Below are 27,983 nucleotides of genomic sequence, written 5' to 3'. Positions count from 1 at the left end.
AGAAGCCAAGATAAACTAGTGGAAAAAGAAGTGAGGTTTTTGTTTTTTGTTTTTTTTTAAAAAAAGGAACACCAGTTCCTATTGCTTCAGCACTTTGATACAAAGACTACACCATACTACAGTGTAACTTACACAGCAGTATTTAGAAGGCTTTAAGCACATGCAACTAATCAGCTACCAGCACTATTACTACATGTGTTACTCTGTGAATAGCATTAAGAATGCTGGTAAATCCATATTTGGGGCTGGGGGAGGAAGGAATAGAGGGAATAAAGAACGAAGAGATTACTCTCAGGGCTATCTCACACCATTAAATGCCTCAAGTATAAGCAGCTCATTAATTTCTTGAAGATGCATTGTCTTCCAACTACAACTGAGCTACAGGTAAGTTACTTTGAGGACTTACGTAGAAAAGTCTTTACCTTCTCTGAAGTAATACTGAAGTTGGGAGGTTTCTTTTGGAGATTCTCCAAAACAGTGCATAAATGAAAGAATGACGACATTTAATTGCATTGCAGTTCAGTTTGGGGTTTGTTTGGTTTGGGGTTTTTTTTTTAATGATGCTAATAGTATCCCTGAAGGAGGTCAACTGAAAGTATTTCATGTAACTAGAAAAGAAAGATACATTTTATGTTAAAACATATAGTGAAGTGGAGTGAAAAATAATTTAGTGAAAAGAAGTTCCTTAAACATTGAAAAGCAAATGAAGACTAACTTCTCCCTCCCATCCAAATTAAAGGCCTAACATATGCTAAAGGATTATGGTGCAAAACTATTATTATAGTGCAAGTATGATGAATATTCCTCTCACCAAGCATTGGCATGAACTGCTATGGTTTCACTATCAGCGTTGTTTGTTTGGTTTTTTTTTTTTTTAAAAACAGAAGACTGTAGCAGCACAAAATAATACCACCAATACATCAGTTGTCTTGCTTTTGCTGCTTTTCAGCAATGCATTTATTTTGATAAGGAAAAATCCACACACATTAAAGTCATTTTTATTTTTCTGCATTTTGACACCAGAAGTGAATATCTTATGTTACAATTTTCTATAGGATGAACACAAGCTTAGCTACTCAAAAAAGCAGATTAAAAAGGAAAAAAATAACATTAATTTTAACAGAAAAAAAAACTATTGCTTTGCTACAAAACTATGTTTGTCCCAAATTTCGCAGAAAGTAAAGCTTCCCCATAGCTATTAGTCTAAACAATAACTATACCTAGAGTAAAAAGATACTATTAACTAATGTTCTCAGCTTTTTATAAGTAGCACTTTAAGAATAAGTAGTATGATTTATTGCGATTTTGTACCAAGCAATAAGACTGAACATCTGTATGTTGCAGATTTAAGCACACCAAAATGTATACATTCATTTTAAAAAATTGTTGCTTATCACTCTTCATTGGTAGTAGTGAAGTCAGCTTCCTGCTCAACTAAGTTACACAATATAGAGTGTTTCAGCATGCTTCCACTGAGAAAAATATTCAACTGCATGAAAGTAGTAAATCTCACCTTAGATGATGAAACTGTAGCAGAAAATGCAGCAATGCCCTCTTCATACAAGAATAAAACTTCATATGGAATTTTCACGCTTTGAGAATACTTCTCTATTGAATATTCAAAGATAATGGCATAAAGCTGTATTGGAAAGACCTTGCTTTTTTAAAAAAGAAAAGAGACCACTGCTAAAGTCAGAATTTAGACTACTTCAGATAACAACCTTGACCCAAAAAAGTATTTTAGTAGCAAATTATATTGATGCAATTTTTATTTTCCACACATATTACTAATAAATAAGTTCCTCTAAGACATCTCCTGCCAATTAGATTTGTATTCAGCTCCTACAACACTGTAAGCACTAAAATGAAGGGATACATTTAAATGATGTTACACTTAAACAGTTACTAATATGATACTAAGACTTTTACAGAAATGCAAACAGGTTTACAGTTACATTTACTAAAAAGTTACAGTAACCTACAGAAAAGGTTGTCTTTGTACTCTCCCTATATCCTAAGAGGGATCAAATTCAGTTACGTTGTTATTAAAAATGCATTAAAAAATGCATTTCCCTGTTATCATCTGTTAAAATCCTCCTCCACAATGATCTATAGAGACAAAAGTACAACTTCTTTTCTGTACAAAGGAAAAGCTTAAAAACACGGCTTCACATTTTACTACGTTTTTGCCCTTCTCAGCTTCCAAGTTCTTGCAAAAACAAATATACAGTTTCTCAAAAATGAATTTAAAGGATGTCCACATTAAAAAAATAAAGCCTACAAAAAGTTCAAAGATCTACAAAAATGTTACTCCTATGGCAAAGTGATCTCCTACTAGTCCAAAGTCCAGAAAGTTACAGATGTCCATTTAATATTATCTTGCTTCACTTATCCAATTTATCAGGTTCCAATCACATTATTTGTAAGAAGTCCTTGAGCCGATGAGAGGGCAGAAGACTGCTCTACAATTAAAAACAGGAGATCAAATCGGGTGTGCCTTTCAGAAAGATACTCACTTGGCACTGCCCGGAGAGCCAATATTCAGATATTTAGAGAAAGGATTTCCTTGATTAGTTTCCATAGACTGATAAACCAAAAACAAGAAGACCGAAACAACAACAAAGAGAAGAATTTTTATCCACAGGGGAACAGAGTGTTCTTTTTTTGTTGGTGGTTTCTCCAACTTGATATCAGTTGAGGTACCATATTTTGGAGCATACTTAGAGAAACTTTCCTCCATTCTGAAGTCACTGTGCTCTATAGGCCGGCTAGCAGCTCCTTTGATTGGTCTACGACAGCTAGCACTGTTAATTCAAAAAAAAAAAAAAAAATGTAAATATTGCATATTTAAAAGAGCGATCTAAGGTATACAGGAAAATGTTAGTGAATGCAGTACATGAAATATCTGTCTCAAATTCAACATGCTTATCATTACTATTTTTAAAGTTAATCATTCAGTGTTCAAACAAACATCCCTTAAAAAATTCCAGTGCCACTTTACTTCACCCTATCCACACAATGAATGGCAACAGAACTCTAGTGTGTCTCTATTTGCATCTTTAATGATCACTTATGCAGCCCCACTGGGATTTCTAAAGATTGCCCCGGCCATTAAAAGATCTACTGATGGCTAAGCCAATACAAAGAGCTAGAAGACAAAGCAATAAGGATTAAGAAACCCACATACATTGCTAAGTCCTTGTATACAAGGAGTACACATGCATCATTTTTATTTAAAGAAAAGGGGCATACATTTAACTAGACCGATAGACCTCAAAACAGAGAGAACAAAGCCGAGTAGTGAGTAGATACACCACAGAAGTAGTAACTGGTACCATATATTCTCCTTATGGTAAGACTTTATGCAATTGTAGTTTAAATTGAAGCTATAATTAACATGATGGAAACACAGGAGTTAATTTCACAGCTCAACATAGGGTAACTGTTTCTCATATTCTCTACATAGGGCAAAGTTTTTTTAATTGCTTAATTATCCAGAGGGCTGATTCAATTTTTGTTTCAATACAAAGTTGCAAAGAAAAATTGAATAGCCCTTCCTACATGCCATCCTTACTTCATGCTAAGAGTAATCTTTGACTACAACAGGACTGCTACTTAAAAGGACAAAACCAGGGTATTTTAAAATTATTTTGGGCTTCCAAAAGAAAGCTCAAATCTATGCTAGGAGATCTTCCCTTAATTTAACAGCAAGCCTAAAGTCATTGCACCTAGCCACAGACTTAAATATTGTTAGTCATTACCACAGAAAAGTGCTTTCCATTTATCTTCCGGCATTCAGAAGTTCCAGTAATAATTCCTACTATAGTACGACCATGTTCTCTCACCCCCAGTTTAAATACAGAAGAGGCTGTTTTGACTAACAAAACTACTTATACAGAAGAGCTAGGTGGTCATCTCAACTGTCATTGAGTGAGAGTGCAAAAACTGTTCCTCAGAAATCTAACAATATAATCAAAAGATACTGCTCAGCTTAAACAGGTTCACAAGAACTGAGAAACAAGCCTCCATAAACCTTAGAAATACCTAATTCCTGTAGGTGTTGATACTTCATATGGGAACATTTCCTTAAGAATATCCCTTTCTACTCTTCGTTCTTCTGTATGAGTTGTCTCCAGCACCTAGGAAACCAAAAACAGTTATAGGCCTAAGAGGCCGCAAAACAAAAATTTCTTGCATAGCTATCTCAGTGACCATAACCATGTGCAATTTGTAAGAATGAATGAGGCACCCAGTGAGATTAAACAAGTTAAACTTCTTGGGCTTTAGAAGTTAGTTTAACCTTTGTTAGTGGCAGCTGTCTGGTCACTTTTGGTGTCTTAAAGCATTCAGTGCTCTCCTCAATTTCCTTCAAGATAAAGAATATGATATATAAATACAATACATCTGCCAGCCAATGAAGTAGATGATCAAAAAACTTAACCATCACCTCTATCATGGCTGTGTTGAGTAGATCACAGGATTGGTTGTGGCTAACGTAATTAAAAGAGCACTGACATGGGCCATCTGTCTCTTCTTGCTGTAATAAACAATGCCACAGTACAATCAAATACTAACTGAAAAATAACTTCTGCAGTTAGAAATAGAACATCAAGTTTTCCCACAACCTTCTATTTGATAACTAAGTCTACATTTCAGTCACATTATAAACAAATAAAGCAGCCCATTTCATAGATCTCAAGGTTTAATGGTAGGATGGGCTTCACAAGCGTTAAGACAAATTTATCTATACGAAGCAATGAACTCAATTTAAATTCAGCCAAGTATTATCTTGTAATGCAAAATTCCACAATATTACAGTACTACATTAATACAATTACATATACTAGCAAGTGCTTTAGACAGTTCTCCAAGAGATATATAATTCTGACAGCTTGAATAGGTTAACAGTAAAAGAATTATTATATATCTTGACAACTGACAGGAATCTACAGATGCTTTTTAAATTCAAACTTTTGGTCTAAAGTAATCTTACTATTTGATTCCCTAAATTAAGGCACATTGTGGTTTTTCAGGACAGGCTGATTTACAAGATCAAAGGTAGATAACCCAGTTCTGCTCTGTCTTTGAGCTATTCAAAGAATTTAAAAGAAAAAAAATTACACATTTTGTACAGAAAAATAGCAGCACAAGGAGAAATAACACACCAAAACATATTTGGCTTGGAGGATTGCAGGGGGAAGAAGAGAAAAGCAGGATTTCCACACACACATTTCCCAGATCTGAAAGGGGAAGACTGCCATGTGATGATGCTAGTCTATTTTGACTAGTGCCACCTGGGCAGTGACGTCCTCCACCCCTACTGTACTAAGGAGTAAGCACATACACACAAGAATCTTGTTCACAGAGAGTAAGCAAGAGCAAGCTAAGTTTTAATTTATTTACTTCAGCTGTCATCAATGGTTTCTTTGGTGTTCTTCTGGGCATGTCTGAGAGTTCACTGATTGACAGTGTAGAAGCTGCATGCTTGAAATTTCCAGGCACCCTATTGCCAACCTGCCGAGATTCAAAATTGTTCAAGCTCAGAATCAGCCAAAATACAAAATAAAAGAGGGAAAGGGGGCAGAACCAAACAACAAAATCTTTATGTGCATTGAATATATCCATGTTAGGAGTTAACACAAGAAGGCTGTTTAACAGATACTCTGAAATAAGCACAGAAAACACACTGCTTATTCCAAGCAGTTTCTTTTAAGCCATTTAGAAACATAAAAGCTATTTAGTTGACAAAAAAGCCAAACTCAAAAGCAGATATTCTGCATGTACTTAAATAAATTAAGAAAATATCTAAGCTTTTAAAGTGGTTCTTCTCAACCCTCCCCCCAAAAAGACATTACATGAGACCTAGGTATCTACCTAGTCCTGTCTCAAAGTGAACAGCATTGGGTAGCAATACCGATACTGAATATGTGGTTCCAAAGACTACTGGGTAGTCTTACTTTCCTTAAAAGAGTCTCTCTGTTCAAAACAATGATTCTGTCAGTAAAGATAGATTACAGAAGAATACCACTTGTATGATTTATTAAACATATATACTAAGTATATTTACTAGGGTCTCGTTGCTTGCAGTCAATATAGTTTCAGCTATGGGAGTACTCTCTGATATTACAGCATCATCTACAGGCAACTGTGCTGTAGCTTCCACCTGTTTGTTTAAAACAAACAAAAGAAAACAATTGAATAAAACAGCCACTGGGACCCTAAGAGTGAGAAAAAAAAAAGAAAAAGGTTGTCTATTATAAAAGCCTCTCATCACCCTTTTCCTTGGTGTTCTTCTTGACACTCTTGTAGACTCCCTAGAAAATGCCTGCAGAGGTCCACTTTTTGAAGATCCACTTGTCCAGACAGTCTCAGTAACTTCATCTTGAGAATAGGTCTATTCAAGCATCAAACACATGATCAAATACATGAAAGCCAGCTCTCAACATTGAATATCCACAACCAAAGGCTAGAGTAATAGCATGCATACTCCAGAAGCAGTGTCTATAATTAAAAAAAATGTGGATCGTAATACATTCAATAATGAATAGCTAGCTAGATTAGTAGTGTTGACCGCAATACTTACATTAGAGCATATTACTGTTCAAATGCAGAACTAACTAGATAATGTCTAACATCTGCTCACTGCAACAGAGTCAACTAACTAATGCTACAAGTAGCTACATAAAGTTATGGGCAGCAGTTGTGCTAGCTTTCAGGCCCATTACGTTAACTGCCTACACAAAAAAAAATTAATCTGTGAGCATAAGTAGAAAGCATCATCTTGCTTTCTACCGAGACAGGAGTCTATTCTCTCAAGCAGAGATGGGAACGGTTTAGGAATAGCCACCTACATTTCAAGAGGAACTAATCTCCAGCCACAGGGTGTAGGGAGAGATGTTTTATAATCTTAAAAGTTTACACATACAGAGATGAAACTCCCACAATTTTCACATAACAGTAGGTTTAAAGGATCAAGCATGACACGGATCTTTAGAAATCTAAGTAATAACATGAAGTGCCAAAAATTTATAACCACTAACAAACACAGATCATTTCTTATGCCTTAAAGCAAGTTTTACACTCAAACTCCTCCTCAAAACTAATTTCAAATATAGACCTGGAGGGAAAGGGAGATGAGGGCCTGCTTCTTCTGGATTATATACAGTATTTCCCTTTTTATTTGGTTAAGTTTAAAAATAAGAATTATTACTTTGTTAATACGAAAATCTTTACACATTAACACCTCATGCATTGATGTATTACCAAGTTTTTGGAAGTTAAACTTAATGCTGATGCAATTGTCAATTACAAGTCTAACAGCACAAAACTTCACCGGAACAGTATTAGCCTAAAACAATGTGTTAGGAAAGCAAGCTGAAAAGTATTTCTTTATCGGGGTGGGGAGAAGTCTAACACCACCCTTATCCATTTCCTACTTTTATCAAAGTTACTCCAGTGAAAGTAGAGGCTGAGCAGCTTTGACTCTTAATGCAAGTTCTGTATTACCACTGCTACATATCCAGCAGAGGGAGCCTAAGTGTTTTGCTTTGCTCCAAAGTCACTGAAATACTTCGAAAACCAAATTATGTATGTTTATGCACAGACTTTAAGTCCAAACAGATTCAGATGTTTTGTATAGAATTGCAGATTTCAGCCTAAGTCTCCAATATTCTTTTCAATTTAAACACACTCCTGATGAAACATCTCCCAACTTCTCTTTATATATTCACCAGGCACTGGCTTTTCTTCCCTATTAAATGAAAAGCTTGACCTGCAACCTTTAAATCGTGGCTCCCCACCTCACACCCTGTACACTTTCTATTTGAGAAATGTGCTTCTTTAGAAAACCATTAATTTCAGAGTGGTTCCACTCAAACACATTCCACTCAAGAAAGCAGTAAGGCAATTCCCTCATGCGACTAATGGAAAGCTGCCCTGCCCCAGGCTGTTTGACTAGGAACTAGTTTTCTTTTAGTGAAAATTTACTGAAGTACTTCAGTAAATAACTGCCTCTCTCCTTAGATCTTCAGATGCTTACCAGTCACGTGTTTTAAGTACTAAGTTTCAAGTTTTTGCTTGCATGAAAAGTCTAGGAAAAAAACCAGAATCTACTGCATAAGACAGATCCGGATTTCAGCAGAGCATATTCAATAGACAAAATAAATAATAAGAAAAATTGTTGTCTACAGTTAGTCATCCTCACTGTCAATTGAGTAGGCCTTGTCTGCTTATCCCAAAAATATCTGAACTAAATAAACCCTATTAGAACATAATATTCATGTTTAGGTACACCAACACCCTGTATACAACCAGAGAAAGCTACAATGGTGTGTTACACAAGTACTATTCAGCATGTGCTTTTTAACTGTTGTATTACAAGCAGTGAAGCTACATAGTATGAGTTTACCTCAGCTATTACTTACTAAGTTTTTAATTGGGTGAATGACACATGAAATTCATATGCCAGCAGCTGCAATGCTGCATGTTTTTCTTAAGAAGCCCAGGTACACAGGTAGTTAAAAGAATGCAAGGAAGAGAGTAGGGGAACACAGCACGTGCAGAATGTCACTATACAAAGTCTCAAGGAGGCTGAGTAGTTCTACATTGCTAGGACTCCTTAACTTTCACATTGTTCAGCCTGCCTCTTTCTGTCCAGTGCCATTTACTGTGAGGCCTTAGGCTCAGTTTTGAACTCTAACTCTATATTCACCTACTTGATTGGAAGAGGGCATTCAAATTAGGGTTTTCTTCCAACTTTTCCAGTTCACTATGAGGAGGCAATTAAGTATAAACAGCCAAGCTCAAATTCATCTAGCCCTCCGCTGCTACCTGACCAACAAGACCCATAAGCCTGCTCAACCTCCCGACCCAATTTATTTTGCACCAGCCTACTTAAAGACTATTTGCACTCTTTTCTTAAGAGAGCAGCAACATCCATCCATGGCAAACGGCAGACAATCTTTTCAGCTGTGTATGTCCGGACTAAGACCAGTGCTGCACAGGACCCAGAAGTGACTAACAAGTCTGCTCACACCACACTACCAACCAATTCAGCCCCACCACTCTTCAGAGCTTCATAATCTTCAAGACAATGCCACACAGTGCATGACAGTTGCATATAATTCTGCAGAATTAGTATGGTCACTTGACACATTAGTTGCAAACTGAAGATCCAATTTCACAGGAAAAGGGAAAGAAAAAAATACAATATCTTCCACTTTCATTCTCAGCAAAATATATCACTACACATATTTGTTAGCCAAAAACATTGAGTTATTCTTGTCTTCAATCAGCTGTAAATTTTGGATGGTGCGATTTTTTTCATGGTTTTTTTTTTTTTTTTTTGGGCTTTTTTTGGGGGGATAGTGTTTGTTTTTTTTAAACACAGCAGTCAGGAGTTGAAAGGTAAAAGGTTTATCAAGCTACAGTGAGATTTCCTGAAGAATTTTGCATCCTTTTGACATTAGACCTTTTTGGATTATCTAGCTTGATTAACTACTGGTAATTAAAATACACAAGTTGCAAAGTATTGCATCTGTACTGCACATGTTAAAGATTGCAAGATAAAACACAGTAATGACCTAATGTTATTACAGTGAAACTGGATGACAAAAAGAATTGAGTAAGCACTCATCACTTGAAAACACCACAAAAATTAATCACTGTATCGCTGCATTTTTATTCTCTAAGTGGGTTCCTGAAGACTAGGAAGCTTTGTTGATAGTTGAATTAAATACTTCTGTAAAACACTGAGGGCGGCAGGGATTTCTGGGTTAATAGCTTTTAGAAAAAAGTAATTCTTAAAATACAAGAACCTCAAGATTCAGATGCCCATTATAAAGACCATCATGAGCAGAAGTTGCCTGAGTAAATTAAGGAATATTTTGTGTGTTGAATGATACGTGTGTTTTCATTTATAGAAGTGAAATCTGTTCAGGTTGTACCCTAAAAATCCAATTAAAAATAAGCAGAACTAGTTATGGATCTCCATAACTGTGTTGTATTACCCAAGTTCAGGTAGCAGTGTGTTACCTGCTTTAAGAAATATCCATAGCAAAGGCATGTTTATACATACATACACACTATATAAATAGGAAGTATCTGGCATTTACCATAAAGTAGTGAGAAAATTCACTGATCTGCTAAAATACATCAGGCTATTAACAGGTCAGATTTTGAGTCACTGAATGCTTTCATACAAGTACTTTACTATAACACAACTCCACTACTTATTGGTCAGATGAATAACACTGTAAAGACCCTAAGTAACCTAATCTGGGGAACAGGGTATTTAGTGACACTGTCACATCACAAGGACAAATCAGCCACCAACTACTGAAACCAGTATTCAACCAACAGTTTGAAAACTTGAGGTGCTTCTGTAAAAATCCCTCTTTCACCAAGACAACAGAACTAATACTACTTATAAGTAAAGGACAAGTGGTACATACAGCAAAATTTAAACTTGCTGTTTTCCTTCTTAGGAAAAGCTTTCCAACAAATTAATGTCTACTGTAGTACTGCTGCTACAAGCACAGCTGAGGAAAAAATATTATATAAATAGCTAGCACACATGTACACATATACACACACTTCTCTATGTATGAGCATACACAGAAGAATATTACTTCATGTATTATATTTACATCAATCATTAAACAGATGTTGTTAAAATGCATACATATATCTATAGGTATCAAACCAGGTGGACAGAAATATCCATGTACATGTTTTTAAAAACACTTCGAAAAAAACAATGCAAAAGCAAAACCAAACCCCAACCTTTTCCAACCTTTTTTTTTTTGAAAAACTGCTTCTTTTAGTGAATCAAGTTGTTTACAAACATCCAACAGGATGACATCAGCCCATATGACCTAAAAACCTGTCATGTTTCCAAAACTAAACATCTTAAGGTTGTCTATTACTTTTCTCTAAGACATGCTACAGCACTTGCAAGTCAAACAGCTTTCAGACAACCATGATTTTGATGTTAACAGACAGGCTAAAAACAACAGCTGTAGTTAATTCACAAGATTTTCATGGTGTGTTAGAATAGGCTTTCTGGAAGCACTTTTAAAAAACAGAATAGCCCGTTTAGTCATATATGATTATGTTAAAAGTAATAAGGTGTTTAGTGAGCACATCACCTGCAGTTAGTAGACATTCCAGATACCACTAAATTAAACATACCTGGTTGTGTTCAACAACTCTTCTTTGTTTGAGAGCTACTGGAGTCTTCGTCCTGCCTTTCAACGGTTCTCTCTTCTCAAGCTTCAGCTCAGTCTTCGGATCTGTAACCAGTTTTAATATAACTAATTTCTATAATACTACTGGTTGTTGTATTAGTTTAAACCAATCGTATTTTAATGAAAATTCATTTTAAGAGGCAACATAACTCTTGTGAGTTACCATTTCCTTAAAAAGTTGTGAGATAGATGTAAGTTTCTCCACTGAATGTAGAAGAACAAAGACTTTTGAAGAATAACCTTAAAAATTATTTTAAAACACTGACCTAAGTATTTCCATTTTGTCCTAAAAATCCTGCATTTCAGATAAGCTTTGACCAATCCAGCAGTCCCATTTAGAAACTGGTATCAAGTTGGAATTACTTCAAGCAAAGCACCATGTCGTGGTTTTGTTTAGTGAGGGGGGGCCTAAGGTGGTAGCTTCTGTAGGAAACTGCTAGAAGTCGCTCCCCTTTGTTCAGTGGACTTGGCCAGGCCTAGGGCGGACCCACTGCTGGCCAAGGCCGAGCCGATTGGTAGCAGAATGTCCTGTGATAACGCCTCTGCGATAACGTATTTAAGAAGGGGAAAACAGAAAAAAAAACGGAGAGAAGAGAAGATGTGAAGAAGCTGAGCGGGGGCAGAGGTGCAGACAGGGAGGCGCAGGCCTCATGGGCCTTGCAGGCCTCACCCTCTGGCCTCTCGCCAGGCAGCCGACTGGGCCTGACTCGGTCCGGCCCAGCTGCAAGAAGTGGAGAGGAGATGAGAAGTGAATAAGATGTAAAAAAAAAGATCCTGAGAGACATCCACCAGCCTGTTGTGAGGAACGGCTGCAGACGCCAAGGTCAGTTCAGAAGGAGGGGGAGGAGTAATGCGGCTCCTGGCCAAGATTCCCCTGCAGCCTGTGGTGATGACCATGGTGGTGCAGGTTCTCCCCCTGCAGCCCATGGAGGTCCACGGAGGAGCAGAGATCCACTTGGAGCCCGTGAAGGACCCCATACTGGGGGAGGTGGATGCCTGAAGGCGGCTGTGGCCCATGGAGGGCCCACTGGGACAGCTGTTCTAGAGGGACTGCACCTCGTGGAAGAGATGACCCATGCCGGAGCAGTTCCACGAAGGACTGTGGCGTAGGGGTGGGACCCCACAACGGAGCAGGGGAGGAATGTGAGGAGTTCTTCCCCCACCATGAAGCAGCGGCGTGAAACAACGTATGATGAACTGACTGCAACCCCCATTCCCTTCACCCCCGCCCCCCACCGCCGTGCCGCTCAGGAGGGGAAGGTAGTAGAGATAATGTTAAGCTTGGGAAGAGGGAGGGGTGGATGGAGGTTATCTTGTTCTCTGTCTCATTATCCTGCTATTTGTAGTAATAAATGAATAGTTTTCCCTAAGTCGAGTCTGTTTTGCCCGTGACGGTAACTTTAAGGATTTCTCCCTGTCCTTATCTCAAACCGAGCCGTTTTTCCTTATATTTTCTCTCCCTGTTCTCTTGGAAGGTGGGGGGAGTGAGAGAGAGACTGCATAGTCTGGTCCCGATCGGGGCTGAACTACGACACGCCATTATACCATTAATTGCAGTGAGTATTGAAGCTTTTCAACATTGTTTAGGCTGTTAAGTTGCCTTTCCTTTACAATACATCCTCTAAAGTAAAACTTCTTTTTGATGTAGAAGAAGGGTCAGTGTTTAGCAGTCATCTTACCAGTAAGAGAATATATTATTTCCACATCCTTTCTAAAATTCTAATAGCATTACACTAACATATTTAGAGTTTATTTATAGAATTTTTTTTTTTTTGCAAGAGGGACTGTTTGTTTGGGTTTTTATTTTTTTCCCCAGGATTTGAACAGTTTGGTGATTAGATGAAGCATATGTAAGTATAAGGAGATAGCTGTCAGTTGTGACTGGGCTCTTGGCTGTCCTAACAATAAATAAGTAAATAAATAAATCTAAGATCCATTCCTCCTCTGAAACTCCAAGAGTTCAAAAGAACTGCAAGTTCAAAACCAAGTCTAAATATGCCAGGGAGATCCAGCCTGTTCCTAGTTGTATTTCAACCCTGTCTTATCTCCATGGAAGTTCCAAAAAAAAAAAAAAAAAAAAAAAAAAAAACCAAACAAACAAACAAACAAACCAACACCAAAAAACAAACAAAAAAACACAAAAAAAACCACACCCCAAACCCAAACCATACAACATAAGCAACTTCTAAAATTACATTGAAGACACTCTTTAAAGTCTGCACTATTTTTACTTTTTGTAATACGTATGGTGGTGCGGTTTAGGTTCCAGTTCCCTCACCCCTATACTTTCTTTGATATAAACTTGACATCAAACCAGCAAAAACCACACTCAAGATCAATCCACACCAAACTAAGTCCATAAGGAAAAGAGCATAAGAGGGATTAAGTCACACATGAGAGACATTAAACATAATAAGTACAGGAGTGTAATAAACAAACATTCATACATTATCCCATAGTAAATAACTACTGTGAGCACTGCAAGACAAAACCACACTTGAAGTGCAAAGGACACTGGAACACTTAATATGCAGTTCTCCTACCTATCACATTTACAGGCTCCATTCTGAGGACAACTGACAAAAGGGAACAGTGTAGTAGCAAGAAGTTTCCTTTCCCAGAACAGGCACCTGGATCACTGTGCTAGTACTGCATGATCAAGTATATGACTCACACGGTCTAGAGCAGTATCTTAAAACCTCACCTAACAGCAAGATCATGCTCTCAGATATTTCTTCTACTGCAAGTATTACTGATGTATAATTTGAATAGTTCACATGCAAGTTCCACTTAAGTCTTACCTTCTTCATTGTCACTGTACTGGTCAGAATCATTATTTCCATTCTGTCTGGTGTTCTCAGCAGTTGAAGAAATCGCTGGGAGAGGCACAGGTGCCTTCAGTTCTGGACCTTCCTCCATCAGTTTCAACAGTTTTTTTTCATAAAGTTTCCTAGTAGTAGCTAAAACAAGGAAGAAAACTGTATCTTCAGCATGTATCCATCTTTCCTGACCTGACCACTAGAACTTGGCTGTTACATATTCCTTGTCAATTTCTGAACTTAAGTGTTTCATTTTTTATCTGTCTGTATGGTCCAAAGCATATATCTCTAGGTATGTAACTCTACCAAGGCTTCTAACTTTTCATTTTAAGAGAATTCTTAAGATAAACTTAGATCTTAGTTAGTACACTGAAAGATACAAACGTTTATCTATGGAGAGATACTTACCTGTGTCTTAGAGAACTTACCTGTGTCTTAGATATCCTGCTTCATAGGCTACACTACACAAGCTCTTATGCCTTTACAAAAAAATTTAGAGAGACTGATATTGGAAAGGCAACAGTTTCCATGCAGATTCCACTACTACCCTCTTGATCCCTTTATCCTGGAATTAACACCCTTTCCCCTTGGTTTAACCTTTGCCCTGATGGCAAATTCAGTCCAATAAGCATCAGAGGTGGTCCAAGTAAGCAGCATCGACAGAACTTCTTACTTGCTGCATCTAGCCATCAAGTTGGCTCGCTTAATCTAAGAAAACAGCTGTTTAAAACTAAAAGGTATCAAGTCTAGCACATTCCTCCACGTCAGGACTGTGCTGGGAAAAATCTGTAAAGGTGACTGGTGATTGAGCTGTTAGCTGCAGAAAAGTCTAACGTTAAAAGATTTCAGATAAGAGTCACCTTTAAAAAGAAGTAGCAGGCTCTCACAAAAACCAAAATCCATACACTCTAAGAACTAAGGTTTTACTTAAACCAAATCTGAACACTTTTTCAGTGGATTGCACACTTGGTTTTTTCAGAAGACTTGAGTGCTACTCAAGAGGAACAGGTTGAACAGGAAGGCATATAGAAACAGGTAACAGAAAATATTATGCGTAAGACTTTGAATACACACAGGACTCCAGGCTCCATCACTGATGCTTCCATCCACCCAGGATTTCAAGAACTTTTCACAAAAGGTTTAGCACACTACAGGCGACTATCTTTTTTGAAAGAGTGGTGAAATCAAACTCCCTTGCCATTAGGCTAGTGCATAATCTGAAAGGCAAGGAGCTTTGATCCCACACCACAGATGAGTGCCCAAGGTAGGAGATTAAGCTGGGGTCAAGACCTCCTGACGCAGGTTAGCATGCAGGATAAAATGCTACCCTCACAGGGCCAGAAAAAAAATTAGCAGAGGAAAATATTACTACACAATGTAGTGAGTAGGAAACCCTCTAGGGAAGGGGAAGTTCCACGTTCTCATTCTGCTCTTGCTGCTACTAGGTTATTATAAGATGTATCTTCTATTTAAGCAGGCCTCAAACCTCAACCTCTGTATCAGAAGATCTAATTACCCCAGCACTGAACTTTAGCTAGTAGTTACATAGCTTCAGAACAGAAGCTGGAATATCTCCAGCTAGCCTAGAACACAAGACGAACAAACTGTGGACTTGCCTACACTGCAATGTTTCCAGTCTTCTCAGTGTAAATAGTTCAATGAAAACATCTTAAGTGGGAAGAAGGATTACAACAGTATTGATACTAAATTTCCTAAGTAACTGTATTGGAGCAGCTTAGACCACTCAGAACTGAGGTTCAGTGACAAATACGTTGAATAGATGAATATTCGCTAGTTCAGTTGACCTACCTACAATCGGGCCAGGATTTAGTCCATACTTCACAAGTTGCTCCTGAAGATCTTCATTACTCATCTCTGTTATATCTAGGTCATCCTTGTCCTCCGGCCTAGGTTTGTCAGTTTTCTTTGTGGCTTTCTGTGAGTGTGCAAGGGAGAAACAAGAGACAGAGCATTTCCAGTTAACATAGAACCCATCTTTTTCTTCTAAGGGAATAGCAAGATATGAGTCTTAAACATACAAAATCAGAAAAAGTAATTATATTCTCCCCCACAGCCACCACCACCAAAGCCTATGTGAAACACTTCAAACATTCACACCTACTAAACAAACACGCACGAGTTTCCTACTTATAGAAATACCCATTACAAGCCTCCTCTACAGTAAAAAAAAAAAATCTTACTCATTATTCTGATCCTGTGTCTTAATGTGAAGTTCAAGTATACAACAGGAGAAGATTTATTTCCTCTGACTGAAAGGTAAGCTTCTAGCTGTTTCACCATCACTACACTAATCTACAAATATTTATGTCCCATTGCCATTTCTTCTACGTAGTGGGTCAACACTTCTTCCTCTAATGATATGGAAGAAGTTCTTCAGGATCTAAATCCTCTCAACCAAGTTCCCAGAATTCCCATTTCCATTTATTCTGGTGTTCTCTGTAAGGTTGAATTGTGTTACAAAGTGCGAGAAAGGCAAAATCAGAAATTCTCTCAAATTTTCAAAATCCTGCCTATCTGCTTAGGCCTCTGCTACTGTAGCTCTAACAAATCCCAAACCCAATTCTGGCAACACTATTTGAACAGTTGGCAACACACCACCACCACATACAGATGGTTAACAAAATAATCTGTCAAGATGCTACTCCTAAATTATCAGTTTCCACTATATCCAACAGAGTGATCATAACATTTGTTCAACTTGGGAAGCCTTTGTTACTATAATAGACATTTCAAGCTCCAAGATCTGATAGAGAGTGAGGAGGTAAGACAGAAAAAAAAAATATGCTTAGGATCTACTTGCTCTCAACTAAGAAAGATCTTGATATTGCTTTGAAATAAGTCTTATTTGCATCTCAAGGTTGTAGGATATAAACAGATACAAGTTCTATACTTAATATGTTCCTCAGCTTGGTTGCCCAGAGGGCCAATCTGGGTTTTCTGGTACTTACCAAAGACTAAGATTCCAAATACAAATATGTTATAACACTCACAATTAACAGGTTTGTTTCTTGTAGTATTTAGTAAGATAGCACTAAAAGACTACGATAACTGACATAAGTCAATGTTATCTACCTAGCCATTAATGCCATTCAATACTGGTTTGCATGCAAGCTTGGTCTTAGCTCAAGTGTCCTGATATTTTAAAACTGAGCAGGGACTGTATGAGGATTTCCCAAATATAACTGACTCCCTAATTAAAATAGATTTTCCTCTAACTCCTGGATTGTTAAAGTCTCAGGATGATGAGCCTAAAATAGCTGCTGAAAAGAGAATTTCCAAGAGCTCATGCTATTTCTTAACTCTAAGAAACAGACTCCAAGCAGTCTGAAGAAAGGATAGGATCACTTAAATGGTTGATTTGACTAATGACAGATTTGCAAGTCACTTTATCAATCACTCCGTTCCTTTATCACATAAAAATCTAATTAGTTTTTGAAGCAACTGAGCCTGCTTATCCAGCACACAAAAATAACCAACCTGCAGCTATAGGAGACTTGTATTAACTTTTGAATGTATTGGTCATAACGCTATTTCAAGTTAAGTGTCACATTAATAAGAATTTCACATTCAGTGCATTTTTTTTTTTTTTCAGACTACTGAACCACCCAAACAGTGGGAAAGAGTTCCAAAACACATGCTGGGTTTTCTTGTTGGGACCTGTTTAGACTATTGACAGCTCTGGTTGTTAGCATACATCACCAAGCAGATTAACTAAAATGCTACTTCCATACTTCAGAAGAAAACTACCACCATGGTGCAGGAAATAAAGACTGCATCAGCACTTCAGAGAAACTGGAAACCTAATTTAATGTATCTCTGCCTTTGTATCACTTAGAGGCCACAGAAGAGACCATAACAATACATACCAGAAGAACTAGTCAGCATTCTACTAGATGTTTTACAGAAATCTTAAATACCAGAAATCTAACTGCAACTAATGAGTAACATGGTCCTCCAATGCAAACAAACTTACATATCTTATAGTATCTTTGGTATTTTTTTTCTTTCAAGTATCATTTAACTTTTTCCTGCAGTATTACCATGGATTGAGACCATCAAAACAGTCAGTTTCAGCAGAGAAGGGCAGGGAAGGGACGGAAAATTGAGGGTAATCTGTGTTCTTCAATAATATTGGTAGGTGCATTGTTCTGTGAAATCTTAGACTTTTACTTTTGAATAACTATTCTCCTTAAAGCAGAAGTAAATTACTTGTACAAGTAGAAAGCTGCCATTTAACCACTCAGTGGTCCATAAGATCCATCCCTAGAAGCATAAGGCAGGAAAGAAAAATTTCTCTCATACTTTGCCTGTGGTATGACAGCATTAACCTCAGCAACATCACCTTTAGTTACCAGTGCTATTATAGTATAAAGCACCACTACATTTTTCCATGCACCACCACAACTTATCCATGGGACTACCCCATGAGACATCAAAAGAGCTAGCTTTAAAATTTGTCATTGCAAATCAAAACAAAACAAAACATACATTTTCCTAGTCTGGTGACCATTAGTAAAACTGAAGTTGTCTGTGGTGCAGAGGTGAATTGCTTAAGATGAAACGGTGGCGAACACCAGGATTTGCCAAAGTAAGGTGGTGCAGTTTACCACTTTGCATGTAATGTAAATATTCTTGCAACACTACACACAGCCGAATAAATCCTTAACTAGCGATCCTCTAATTCCATCCAGAGCTAGCAACATTAAAAAAATATTTCCAGTCATTGCCATTCTCTAGAAAACAGAAGATGGAAGAGGATCTGCATACTTCACTTAACACAGATTTGTTCACACCAAAGAGATGGCAATTTAGTAGTGTTATCTGTCAGGCTCAGTTTCAGATTAACTAGGACTCAACCCTTCAAACAAGTACTGAAGCAAATTATAAGCACGGGGGTCTCACACAGCATTCTCAGTTCTGGGACCAGAGGAAAACAAAAGCCTAAGAGAAGTTAATCTTCTTAGAGTGTCATCTCTTGATATCAAAAAGCTTTCACCTTCTTTCACTAACAGGAGGAACAGAAAATGCAAGCAATGAGAATTCAGACCTGGAAGCTGTCCCTGACATCTTTGGCATTCCCGCTGAATAGAAATTCAACAGCCATACACCAGTTTATCAGACAAACTTTACGGGTACCTTTCCTAGTTCTAGCACTACTCCACTACAGGTAAGTATAAGTAACATATTGAAGAAGACATTAAATAATATAATAGACAACTATGGGACATAATCAAAACAACTTTTCAAATCACAAGTTAAATGGCACCTATATTAGGATATTCAAGGACTTTAATCCCAAACAGGTGCAGCTTCATCACCAGAAGCAGAAAGGCTCAAGGCTTCTTTACTATTTCTCTGAATGAGGTTAAGACAGGCTAAGAAAGCCCAAATCACACCAACAGGATGCTCTTTAATTCTCCAGTTTGTACAGTGTCCTCTCTTGTAACAAACAACTGTATTTCTCTTAGGGGAGAGGAAGATAAGGAACTGCACATGCAAAGTCTCAATAACAGATTTTGACTGTGAAATGCAGAAGTCTCAATTCCCCTTGCACTTTTATTCTATCATACACAAACACTTCCTGCAGTATTTTTTTTTTTTTAAACCAAGTCCTACTGAACTTTTTAACCTCAAACACCTCAAGACAATATTTACCAAAAGCTACAGGACAGACAAAATAAACAATGAAAAGGAAATTATGCAGCAGTAATTCAGAGACAGCGATACACAGCTTCAAGAATTCTCTACTTTTTAACCTTAGTTAGTAAGTGCCAGACTTAGAATTTCAAAACCTATGTATGGTAACAGTCCTAAATTATAAGATTAATGATTACCCAATCCTTCCATCCCCTCCTCACCCCAGACACTAAGTTCCATGTTACTCTGTGAGGGGAATGTACCCACTCTGAAAACACGGGAACGCTGCATAATGAAGAGTTGCTTCCAGAGAACCTAAGTGAAAGAGTAAAAATTCACCAAAAAAAAAATAAAAAAAACAAAATCAAGAAACTGAACCAACAGGTGGTCTCATAGCTCAATCAACTGAATGCTGACCTGGAGATGTGGCTTGTGTTTGTGTTCCTGCTGAACAACTGACATGCACTGCTAGATGAAAATTACTTCAACAGAATTTTATTTAAATATAACTGCCATTACTACACCAGCACTCTAACAAGCATGTCTCCTTAGCTCATGAGTCTAGAACTGCAGAAAATCCAAAGGTGCAGAACAGCATGGTAGTACTTCTCACTGCAGACAGAATCACTCTGTCACATTACCCCTACTGCCCACAGCTGTCACTCAGACAGCAGATGAGCGCCATTTAAACGGCCACAAAGGTGTTAAACTGTATTCTGGGTCACATTTGTACAGCACATCATAATTGAGAGACAGTCACAGAGGAAACACTGAATAGGTTCTCTTCCCTCACCAGGTAGCATATATGCTTTACATTGTCACCTATCTGATCATACAGTTTCACCTTCCATGCTCCTGATCTTCATAAACTACCAGTTTCACTACTACCTTCCCTTTTTCTACAGGGAAGGGGTTGAAACCATACAGTTACCTCAGTTACAGCTATTATCACTACAACACCATTCTGACTGTAAAGAGCTGAAGCTAGCTCTTAATTTGCTTGGCTACTTCATTAAAATAAAAACAAACAAACAAAAAACCCCCACATCTTTACCTCATAAGACTCTTCTATAACCTTTCAAACAGGCCTTTCAGGTCCAGATGCTCTCATTATACCTTCATTAACAGAAGTGAGGAGAAGACATCTGACTGATCTTTTTCAAGTAATCCCTTTAAAGGTCAAAAATATCACTCAGTGTGTTTTAGAAGAGATTCTTCCAGGACATGAAATGCACCAATAAGATAAGTCATAAAAACCTAAACATTCTGAACTCTGAACAGCTTCTGTTTGGCAACAGTATCAAGATGATATTTTTGCTATGTGCTTTAAAACAATGCTCCTAAGGAGGCAAAAAATGCCATTTCATAGTTATTTTTCCTTTGAGCTATCTGTTCTGGTATTCATCCCATAACTAATCAGGACCAGGAGCATCCAGATGCAGATGATTCCCCCCGCAGCAAAAAGGTGTCTCACATACCAGCCACTGTCCTCACAAACCACTACGCTAAACAGGCTCAGGAAAAAAAAAAATAAAAATAAAAAAGAAAGTAAAAAAAAAGTTGCTCAAAAACATTAGTAGAGCTGGAGAAGCTGGCTCCTCCAGACAGTGTTATCAGACTAAGGCCCAAACAAGCAGGATTTTAAAAGCTTTTCCTCTCCTGGTAAGAGTATGTAGCCAAAGTGAGCCCTTCCTCCTCCCCTCACCCCCCCCACCAAAAGATAATTACCTCTAAAGAAGCGGCCATATGGAAAACAATACTTTCAAATATTTCACAGGAAAGCTCATTTATATATTTTATATACATATATATGGACTAACATTTAATCTTACATTGATTTAGCAGATTTTATGTATTTGAGAGCATTTGAAGTCATCTTCTACAAAGCAGACTGCACTTTACGCAATATGAGGGGGTTTCGCTGCATCACATTACAAAGCACAAAAATGCTGTTTGAGTTTCACTGAGAAGTAAGATATTATTACAGTAAAATAGTTTAATTTTTAACTTTAGGAGCCAAAAAAAAAAAACGCTAACTGCCTAAAGAGTTTGCTGTTTCAAAGCATGATGGTTTCAGGGCCTGAAAGCAACATGGTCAGAACAAAACTCCTGTAAGTTTTGATCTGCTCATACAAGCATGTTAATGGGTCTGTATTTTCACTATTGTATCTGAATAAAAACCAGATCAAAATAAACCCACATGAATATAAGCAAAACAGCAGCAGCATCACTATGGATGCACAACACTTGTCTCACAATACATCAACTTTACATTATTAGCATATTAAGGTTTTTATTTGTTCTGTTCTTTGTATAGGTTGGATATAGTATTGATAGAGCTGTGCGGGAAGAGTGACGGATTTAAAAGACAAATTGTAGTAAAATTAAAACTATGGGGGTTTGTCTCATTGCCACACAGCTTTTATCAGTAGAAAGTGTGCACCTAAATGCATTATCAAATGCCCAGAACTTAGAAAAAAGAACACTAAAATGACAGTGTAGACAGTTTAAAATTACTAATGATGACAGCGATGTCAAAACATTAACTGTCAGTATCAAGAGATCTGGTATAGCTTTACTGTCTTTTCAATGACTGCAACATGGATATTCAGAGTACTCCTTTGAACTTGTTTCTCATACTCAGAAAAACACTGCTCTCCACTCCCTTCAGCATCCGTACATGCAGGTGACAGATCAAGTAAGGTATCGATTCAAACCCAACAGGAGTACCCGCTCCTTCCCCTTCAAACCGCGCCCCCCAGCCTTACCCACCCCCCATACTCGGCGCGGCCCCGGAGCGCCCCCTGGCGGACAGCCGGGGCAGCCCTGCCCGCCGCCCCCCGGTAGCGGGGCCGCTCCCCAGCCCCAGCCACGGGCACCGCAACTCCCACCGGCTGCAGGCTCAGAGAGGGTTACAACGCTCTGCACTTACGAAAGGGAAGTGTGAGCGGACCCAGAGCGGGATGGGCGAAGGCTCCCCCACCCTCAGTGACTGACAAGTCAGGACCACCCTTACTCAGGCCAAAACAGTATCCTGACGACAATCAACACTAAAAGCCATATTAAACAATATATTTTGTACATCTTTGATAGCCTATGCCCATCAAGTAAGGACAGATTGCTCTTTGACTGTGTTCCCAATACTTTCAGAGGACTTGAGCAACTAAGACGGTTGCTCACTCAAGGTACTCGGACGTCAGCAGGCAGGCACGCAAAGAGTTAGGCACTCACAACTGTTGTGCTGGTATTACTGCCGAATAAGCACAAACTTAAGAAGAAAGAGACTACATCTCTCACTTGCATTGCTCTTCTCTACTCAAAAGTATCAATTTCTTTGCTCCAAGAGTGATTCTGTCCCTTTTCTACCTCTATGCATCCAGCATTCATTCATTCCAACAGTGAGTCTTCACTCCCAAATCAGTTTTGTCTGGTTTTTTGACTGTTTGTTTTTTTAAAGGATTGTATAATATTAAGCTATATCCAAATGAATAAGAACAAATAAGAAATAACAGAAAGCACAGTGGGACAGAACCCTCCAAAATGCAAGCCTAAGTGGTAAGTGTTTTTACAAGTTAATACGAGCCTTGACTGAGTTACCTGGATTGAAGAGACTTTTCAAATTTTCAAGTTAAGCAGTATTCAAATTTTCAGAGTGATACAGGAAACACGGAATAGAGCAGTCCAAATTTTTTAATCTCACTGATAATACCTTTGTAATACAGCAAACCATTTTGGTGTTCTACAAAGTAGTTGATTGCCTAAAAGTCTGAAACAACTGGTTTGCATTCCCCCAATGTACACAAACCAATACTACAATTTCTAAGACCTGTAATATACATAAAAATGGAATTAATAAAGCATTGCAAGTTTGTTACTCAGATCTCCACCTAACAACAGAAGAGAGCCATGTTATTATACCAGTACATGTTATAAAGTACTTTTATGCACTCAGTGCAAATTGTCTTCTGGTCCTTTTAAATAAAAAAAAAATACTTAAGATAAAACAATAAAGTTACACAGAGGAGTAAAAGAGGATGCTGAATCCACCTTTGTTTCCGGAGCCTACAAACTGACTTAGAGGAAATGAGGGATTCCTTTATGTTATTCCTCCTTTCTGTAATGCCTTGCACTTCCAGCTTCCTCCCTTCACCCCTTATTTCCAGTCTCTTCTCCTTCAGACGTCTGAGTGCTTTCCCTCCTGTCCTCTCTTAATCTTATCAAGATACTTCACCTTGTTTCCATACCAGAATCCCATTCCCCTGCATATCAGACTTCCTTCACTCTGCCTCTCCTTTTCAACTGTTTTGTGGGCAAGACACTCTGGAGACCTGTGTGTCACTTAATAGGGACAACAGCAACTCAAGCTACAAGCAGTTTCAGAAGTACCTAAGCTGTACTAAGCAGACAACAAGCATACACCAACGGAGGTTTTGGTTGGTTTTTTGGTTTGTTTGGTCTTTTTGGGGTGGTTTTTTTGTTTGTTTGGGGTTTTTTTGCGGGGGGGGGGGGGGGGGGGGGGCGACAGGGGGGGTGGGCAGAGGCGGAGCGGTGGCAAGTGTTGCAACAGACTCAAATCCACTGAAGTTTTGGAAGTTATGATGATACAGTGCTCAGATATTAACACACAAGAGTAGCAGCATTAGTATAGAGCCTTCCAGACATTGTTAACACAAGTGCAGGAGTACCACCCGTTCTGTAAACATTAAAAAAAAAAAAAAGTCACCCACAATTGTTTAAGCTTAAGCGCACTGAGGAAGGGAAAGGAAAAATCAGATCTAAGTACTTCAGAAGTTATAAGACTTTCCTTCTACAAGCATGAAACATGTCAGATTCAAGCTCATCCTACTTTACTCAAAAGCACCTTATGAGTGCTACAGACAGACCATTATATACCAGAGAATTGTCTAGTTCACTGTAAAGTTTCTCCAGTAAATGTCAGTTAAATATTTGAATCCAGCAGGACTCAAAAAGAGGTAAACAATTTGGTTAGAAATCTCTTCCTTAGTTGTAGTTTTCAGGTTTTTAATTCAAGAACTGTTGGGGTTTTTTTTTTTAAGATTAAAGTATGAAAAACCTTCAAAAGGAACCTGTTTTTCTGCACTCTCTTTACAAATGAACTTTGAAAGACAGTATTTCAGATACAATTAAATACTTGTAATACCACATACATTACAATTCCAATAGCTAGTAATCATTGCACAAGCCTTCACAGAAGACCAGACAGCTTAGAATTATGAATTAAAAGATTGCTTTTTCAACATATACAAATTTACATCCCACTTACTAAAAAGAAAAATCACATTTTCCCGAAGGGAAAAATTCCAAGTGGCATCAGCTCCCCCCCCTCTTTCCTCATACGATAAAATAAAATATGTCTAAGAAAGCAACAGGGGACCAATTGAACATGCAGCAGAGGCACTTTGCTATAAAACATATGCTTAGAGGTATTGAGAGAGACAGCTACATTAAGCAGACCCTCTTTACACTGAACAGTCCACTTCTTTAAGCGAAACAAACAAGCTGTTCCTTCACAGCTTCATCCTTTCATCTGGAGGTATTCACACAGAGTAGCGTTGCTTCAGTACAACTGAGCCAGCTGATGGGAGGGAGGCTCCTCTCCAAAGTTAAGTTGCAGCCTCGTGCACGGTTTCTCTCGCTTTATTCCTCCAACTCCTCAGTGTTTTACTTAAGAGGCTTCCAGTCAAAGTAAAGGCTTCCCAACTTATTGTCAGCGTGAAAGGGGGAAGGGAAGGTCCCACGCTCCACGCGCGATCGCGCTGCCCCTCCCCGGCTGGAGGGGCCCCCCCGCCCGGCGCGCCCCAGCCTGCGCCGCTGCCACCGAGAAGCGCACACGCGGGACGCCACCTGCAGCCGAACCCGGCGGCTGCCTAGCACCGACCCCGCGGGTCCCGGCTCGCCTCCCGGCGCGGGGTGGCCGCCTGGCAGCTCCTGCCCCCCTGCCCCGGCCGGGAGGAACTGGCCCCACCGGGCACGATCGCGTACTCAAGCCGAGCCGGGCCGCGCCTCAAGTAAGCCGAGGCGGAGCCGTCCGGGAGCCGCGGCCGGCGGGCGGGGGCGGCCGGACCCGTTCGGGCGGGAAAGCGGGCCCGAAGCCGCCGGGAAGCGGAGGGAGCGCGGGCGAGGGACGGCGGTACTCACCCGCCCGGCGGCAGCGCCACGGTTCCTGGCGCCGAGAGGCGTGGGCTCCCGCTCCTCGTCGCTGGAGAAGTCGGGCTGCGCGACGGCGGCGGCGGGCGGGTTGCGGGCGGTGAGGTGCTGCAGGTAGAGCTGCACATAGACGTCCTTGCGCTGCTCGCCGCCCGGCAGGCTCACATTGTTAGCGATCAGCTCGCTCTTCAGCTTCTCTTTGGTCAGCACCGACGGATCCGCCAGGAACTCAGGCATCGCCGCCGGCCGCTGCCGCCGCTCTCCCGGGAGAGGCACCAACAAAGCGCGGGGAGAAGGGGTGGGGGGGCAGGAGGAGGAGGAAGGCGAGGACTCGCCTGCCCCGCGCTAAGGATCCAGCTCCACAGCAGGCGAGCGCGCACACCGAGCGCTTCTCCCAGCCAGCAATAAACCGCCCCCCGATTGGCGGAGGGGGGAACGAAGGGGCCCTACTATTGGCTGGCGGACGGAAAACGGGAGAGGCGCGCGGAACCCACCAGCGTTAGTGCTTTGCGCGAGGCAGAGTAACGCAGTTTAAATTCGGCTCAGGCGGGAGAGGCGCGGGGGGCGGTGCTCGTGCCCGCGGAGGCGGGGGTGGGTGCTGCCTCAGGCGGCGGCGGCTGTCAGCGCCCTGCCCTCCTCCCGCTGTGGCGGGCCCCTCGCAACAGCGTTTCTTTCTTTAGCGCTACCACCGGGGTCTCCCCGCCGCCCTTCACCGGGGACGGGAGATTTATCCCCTACCGGGAGAAAGGGGTGCAAGGGCCCCCGCTGGGGTGGTGGTTCCGGCCCGGCGTCGTGCCTGTCGTGAGGGGCGGAGGAGGCGGTTGAGGAGCTCGCTGCAACCTGTTGCGATCCCCGTGACCTGCTGTGGCCTCTGCCACCGGCTCCGTCCCCGCCGCTGCCCCTCCGCCGCCGGCTTCCCTGGCGCGATCAGCGCGCCGAGCCTGCGGCGGGCTTGTCCTCGCTTTGCTGAACCAGCTGCCTCCCAAATGCCGGAGGTTTCTCCCAGGGGATCCGAACTTGCCGCTATCGCCAGCCAAGTGCTGAACTTCACGAAATCCGTGAGCGATCAGGTTTCAGAAGAAATCCAACCGGGAAACTGATGGCTCCTCCGTTAGTGTAACTGCTGCCGTTGTGATGACTTAAATGCTAAAAAAAAAAAAAAAGGAAGCGCTTCTGTAGTATCGCAAAATTTGAAGGGTGCATAATCGTTTTATTGAGCTGACTTCAACAATTTCACAAGTGTGTCTCTGCTGGGGAAGTAGGACTGAGTTTAAGACTGCGTGGTCCTTAAGCAAGCGAGTTAAATCTGTTTATGTTTCCATGCTGCCTTTCTGGGAGCTTACACTGCCTTAAATTTTGCTGTATTTTATGATAGGAACAGTTTAATATTTAGATCTGACTATCCTGTGCTTTTGAGAACTCTGCTGCAGTATCAGAGATAAGAATTGAAATGTGAATATTCTAATTTGCCTATTAATCACCAACATGAAACAGGATTGTTATTGTTTGCATGGACTCCTCTTTATATTAAAAAAAAAAAGTTGTAAATTGCTTTTCAGGAAAGGGATTTCCTCTGTCTGTGTTTACTCCATCACTAAATATGGGTGCTGTCATTCCTGCTTACCTAGCTGTTACCACAGTATCAGTTAGATGAAGGTGCTGAGGGTTATTTTTGTGGAAGGTAACTTCCAGGAAAATCAACAACCCGCCCATGAGAAGCCTGATGCTTCCAGCTGAGGAACTGGTGTGGTTTAGCAAAGTAATTAATGCAAGGGAGAAGCTTAGCTTGGGGAATTTATTTTACCTTGTAATGCAAGTAGTGATATGAGGTAGCTGTCATCCTCAGTTCATTATAATTTGTATCCAAAAGTATTCGGTTCTTGGTGTTCCATATACTTTGTCTGTTCAGTTTGTTAGACAACAAGGCTGAAGAGTGGGTAGAAACATCTTCCTTCCATCAATAGACTACACATGCAAAGCAAATACTCATATACCAATGTGGAATGACTATTATCACTTAATTTTAAGCCTGAATAGAACAAATTAGATGGTTCTATTTTATTTACAGCATATGTTACCCAAAGTTTTTCCT

At 39.9% G+C, this 27,983-nt stretch overlaps 1 protein-coding gene across 5 annotated transcripts; it reads right to left on the bottom strand.

Annotated features, from left to right (window-relative positions):
• Positions 1–924: 924 nt before the first annotated feature.
• On the bottom strand, positions 925–26,364 carry TMPO (thymopoietin). 5 transcript variants are annotated; one of them, XM_086750695.1, is made up of 10 exons: positions 25,883–26,364; positions 15,875–16,001; positions 14,048–14,206; positions 11,191–11,291; positions 6,275–6,394; positions 6,068–6,163; positions 5,404–5,514; positions 4,301–4,537; positions 4,045–4,139; positions 925–2,804 (listed from the first exon to the last, which is right to left on the bottom strand). In XM_086750695.1, the coding sequence occupies exons 1-10, from the start codon at positions 26,126–26,128 to the stop codon at positions 2,513–2,515; spliced, it is 1,584 nt and encodes a 527-aa protein (XP_086606821.1). In that variant the 5' UTR covers positions 26,129–26,364; the 3' UTR covers positions 925–2,512. The 5 variants fall into 5 exon arrangements, with proteins under 5 accessions (XP_086606821.1, XP_086606787.1, XP_086606796.1 ...); XM_086750661.1 differs by lacking the exon at positions 4,301–4,537 and having other exon boundaries at positions 25,883–26,355; XM_086750670.1 differs by lacking the exons at positions 4,301–4,537; positions 6,275–6,394 and having other exon boundaries at positions 25,883–26,356.
• Positions 26,365–27,983: the final 1,619 nt, after the last annotated feature.

Source organism: Chlamydotis macqueenii, chromosome 1 (assembly GCF_036417535.1).
Source record: "Chlamydotis macqueenii isolate bChlMac1 chromosome 1, bChlMac1.mat, whole genome shotgun sequence".
NCBI classification, from domain to species: Eukaryota; Metazoa; Chordata; class Aves; order Otidiformes; family Otididae; genus Chlamydotis; species Chlamydotis macqueenii.
The sequence above is the reverse complement of the archived record's forward strand: the minus strand, read 5'-3'. Positions and strand labels throughout refer to the sequence as shown.

Coding starts and splice junctions, on each gene's coding strand:
- TMPO (XM_086750695.1), bottom strand. CDS start 26,128: ATGCCTGAGTTCCTGGCGGATCCGTCGGTGCTGACCAAAGAGAAGCTG. Junction 14,207..15,874: donor AAATCCTGGCCCGATTGTAG/GTAGGTCAACTG, acceptor TCCTTGTTTTAG/CTACTACTAGGAAACTTTAT. Junction 6,164..6,274: donor GAAGAACACCAAGGAAAAGG/GTGATGAGAGGC, acceptor TTAAACAAACAG/GTGGAAGCTACAGCACAGTT.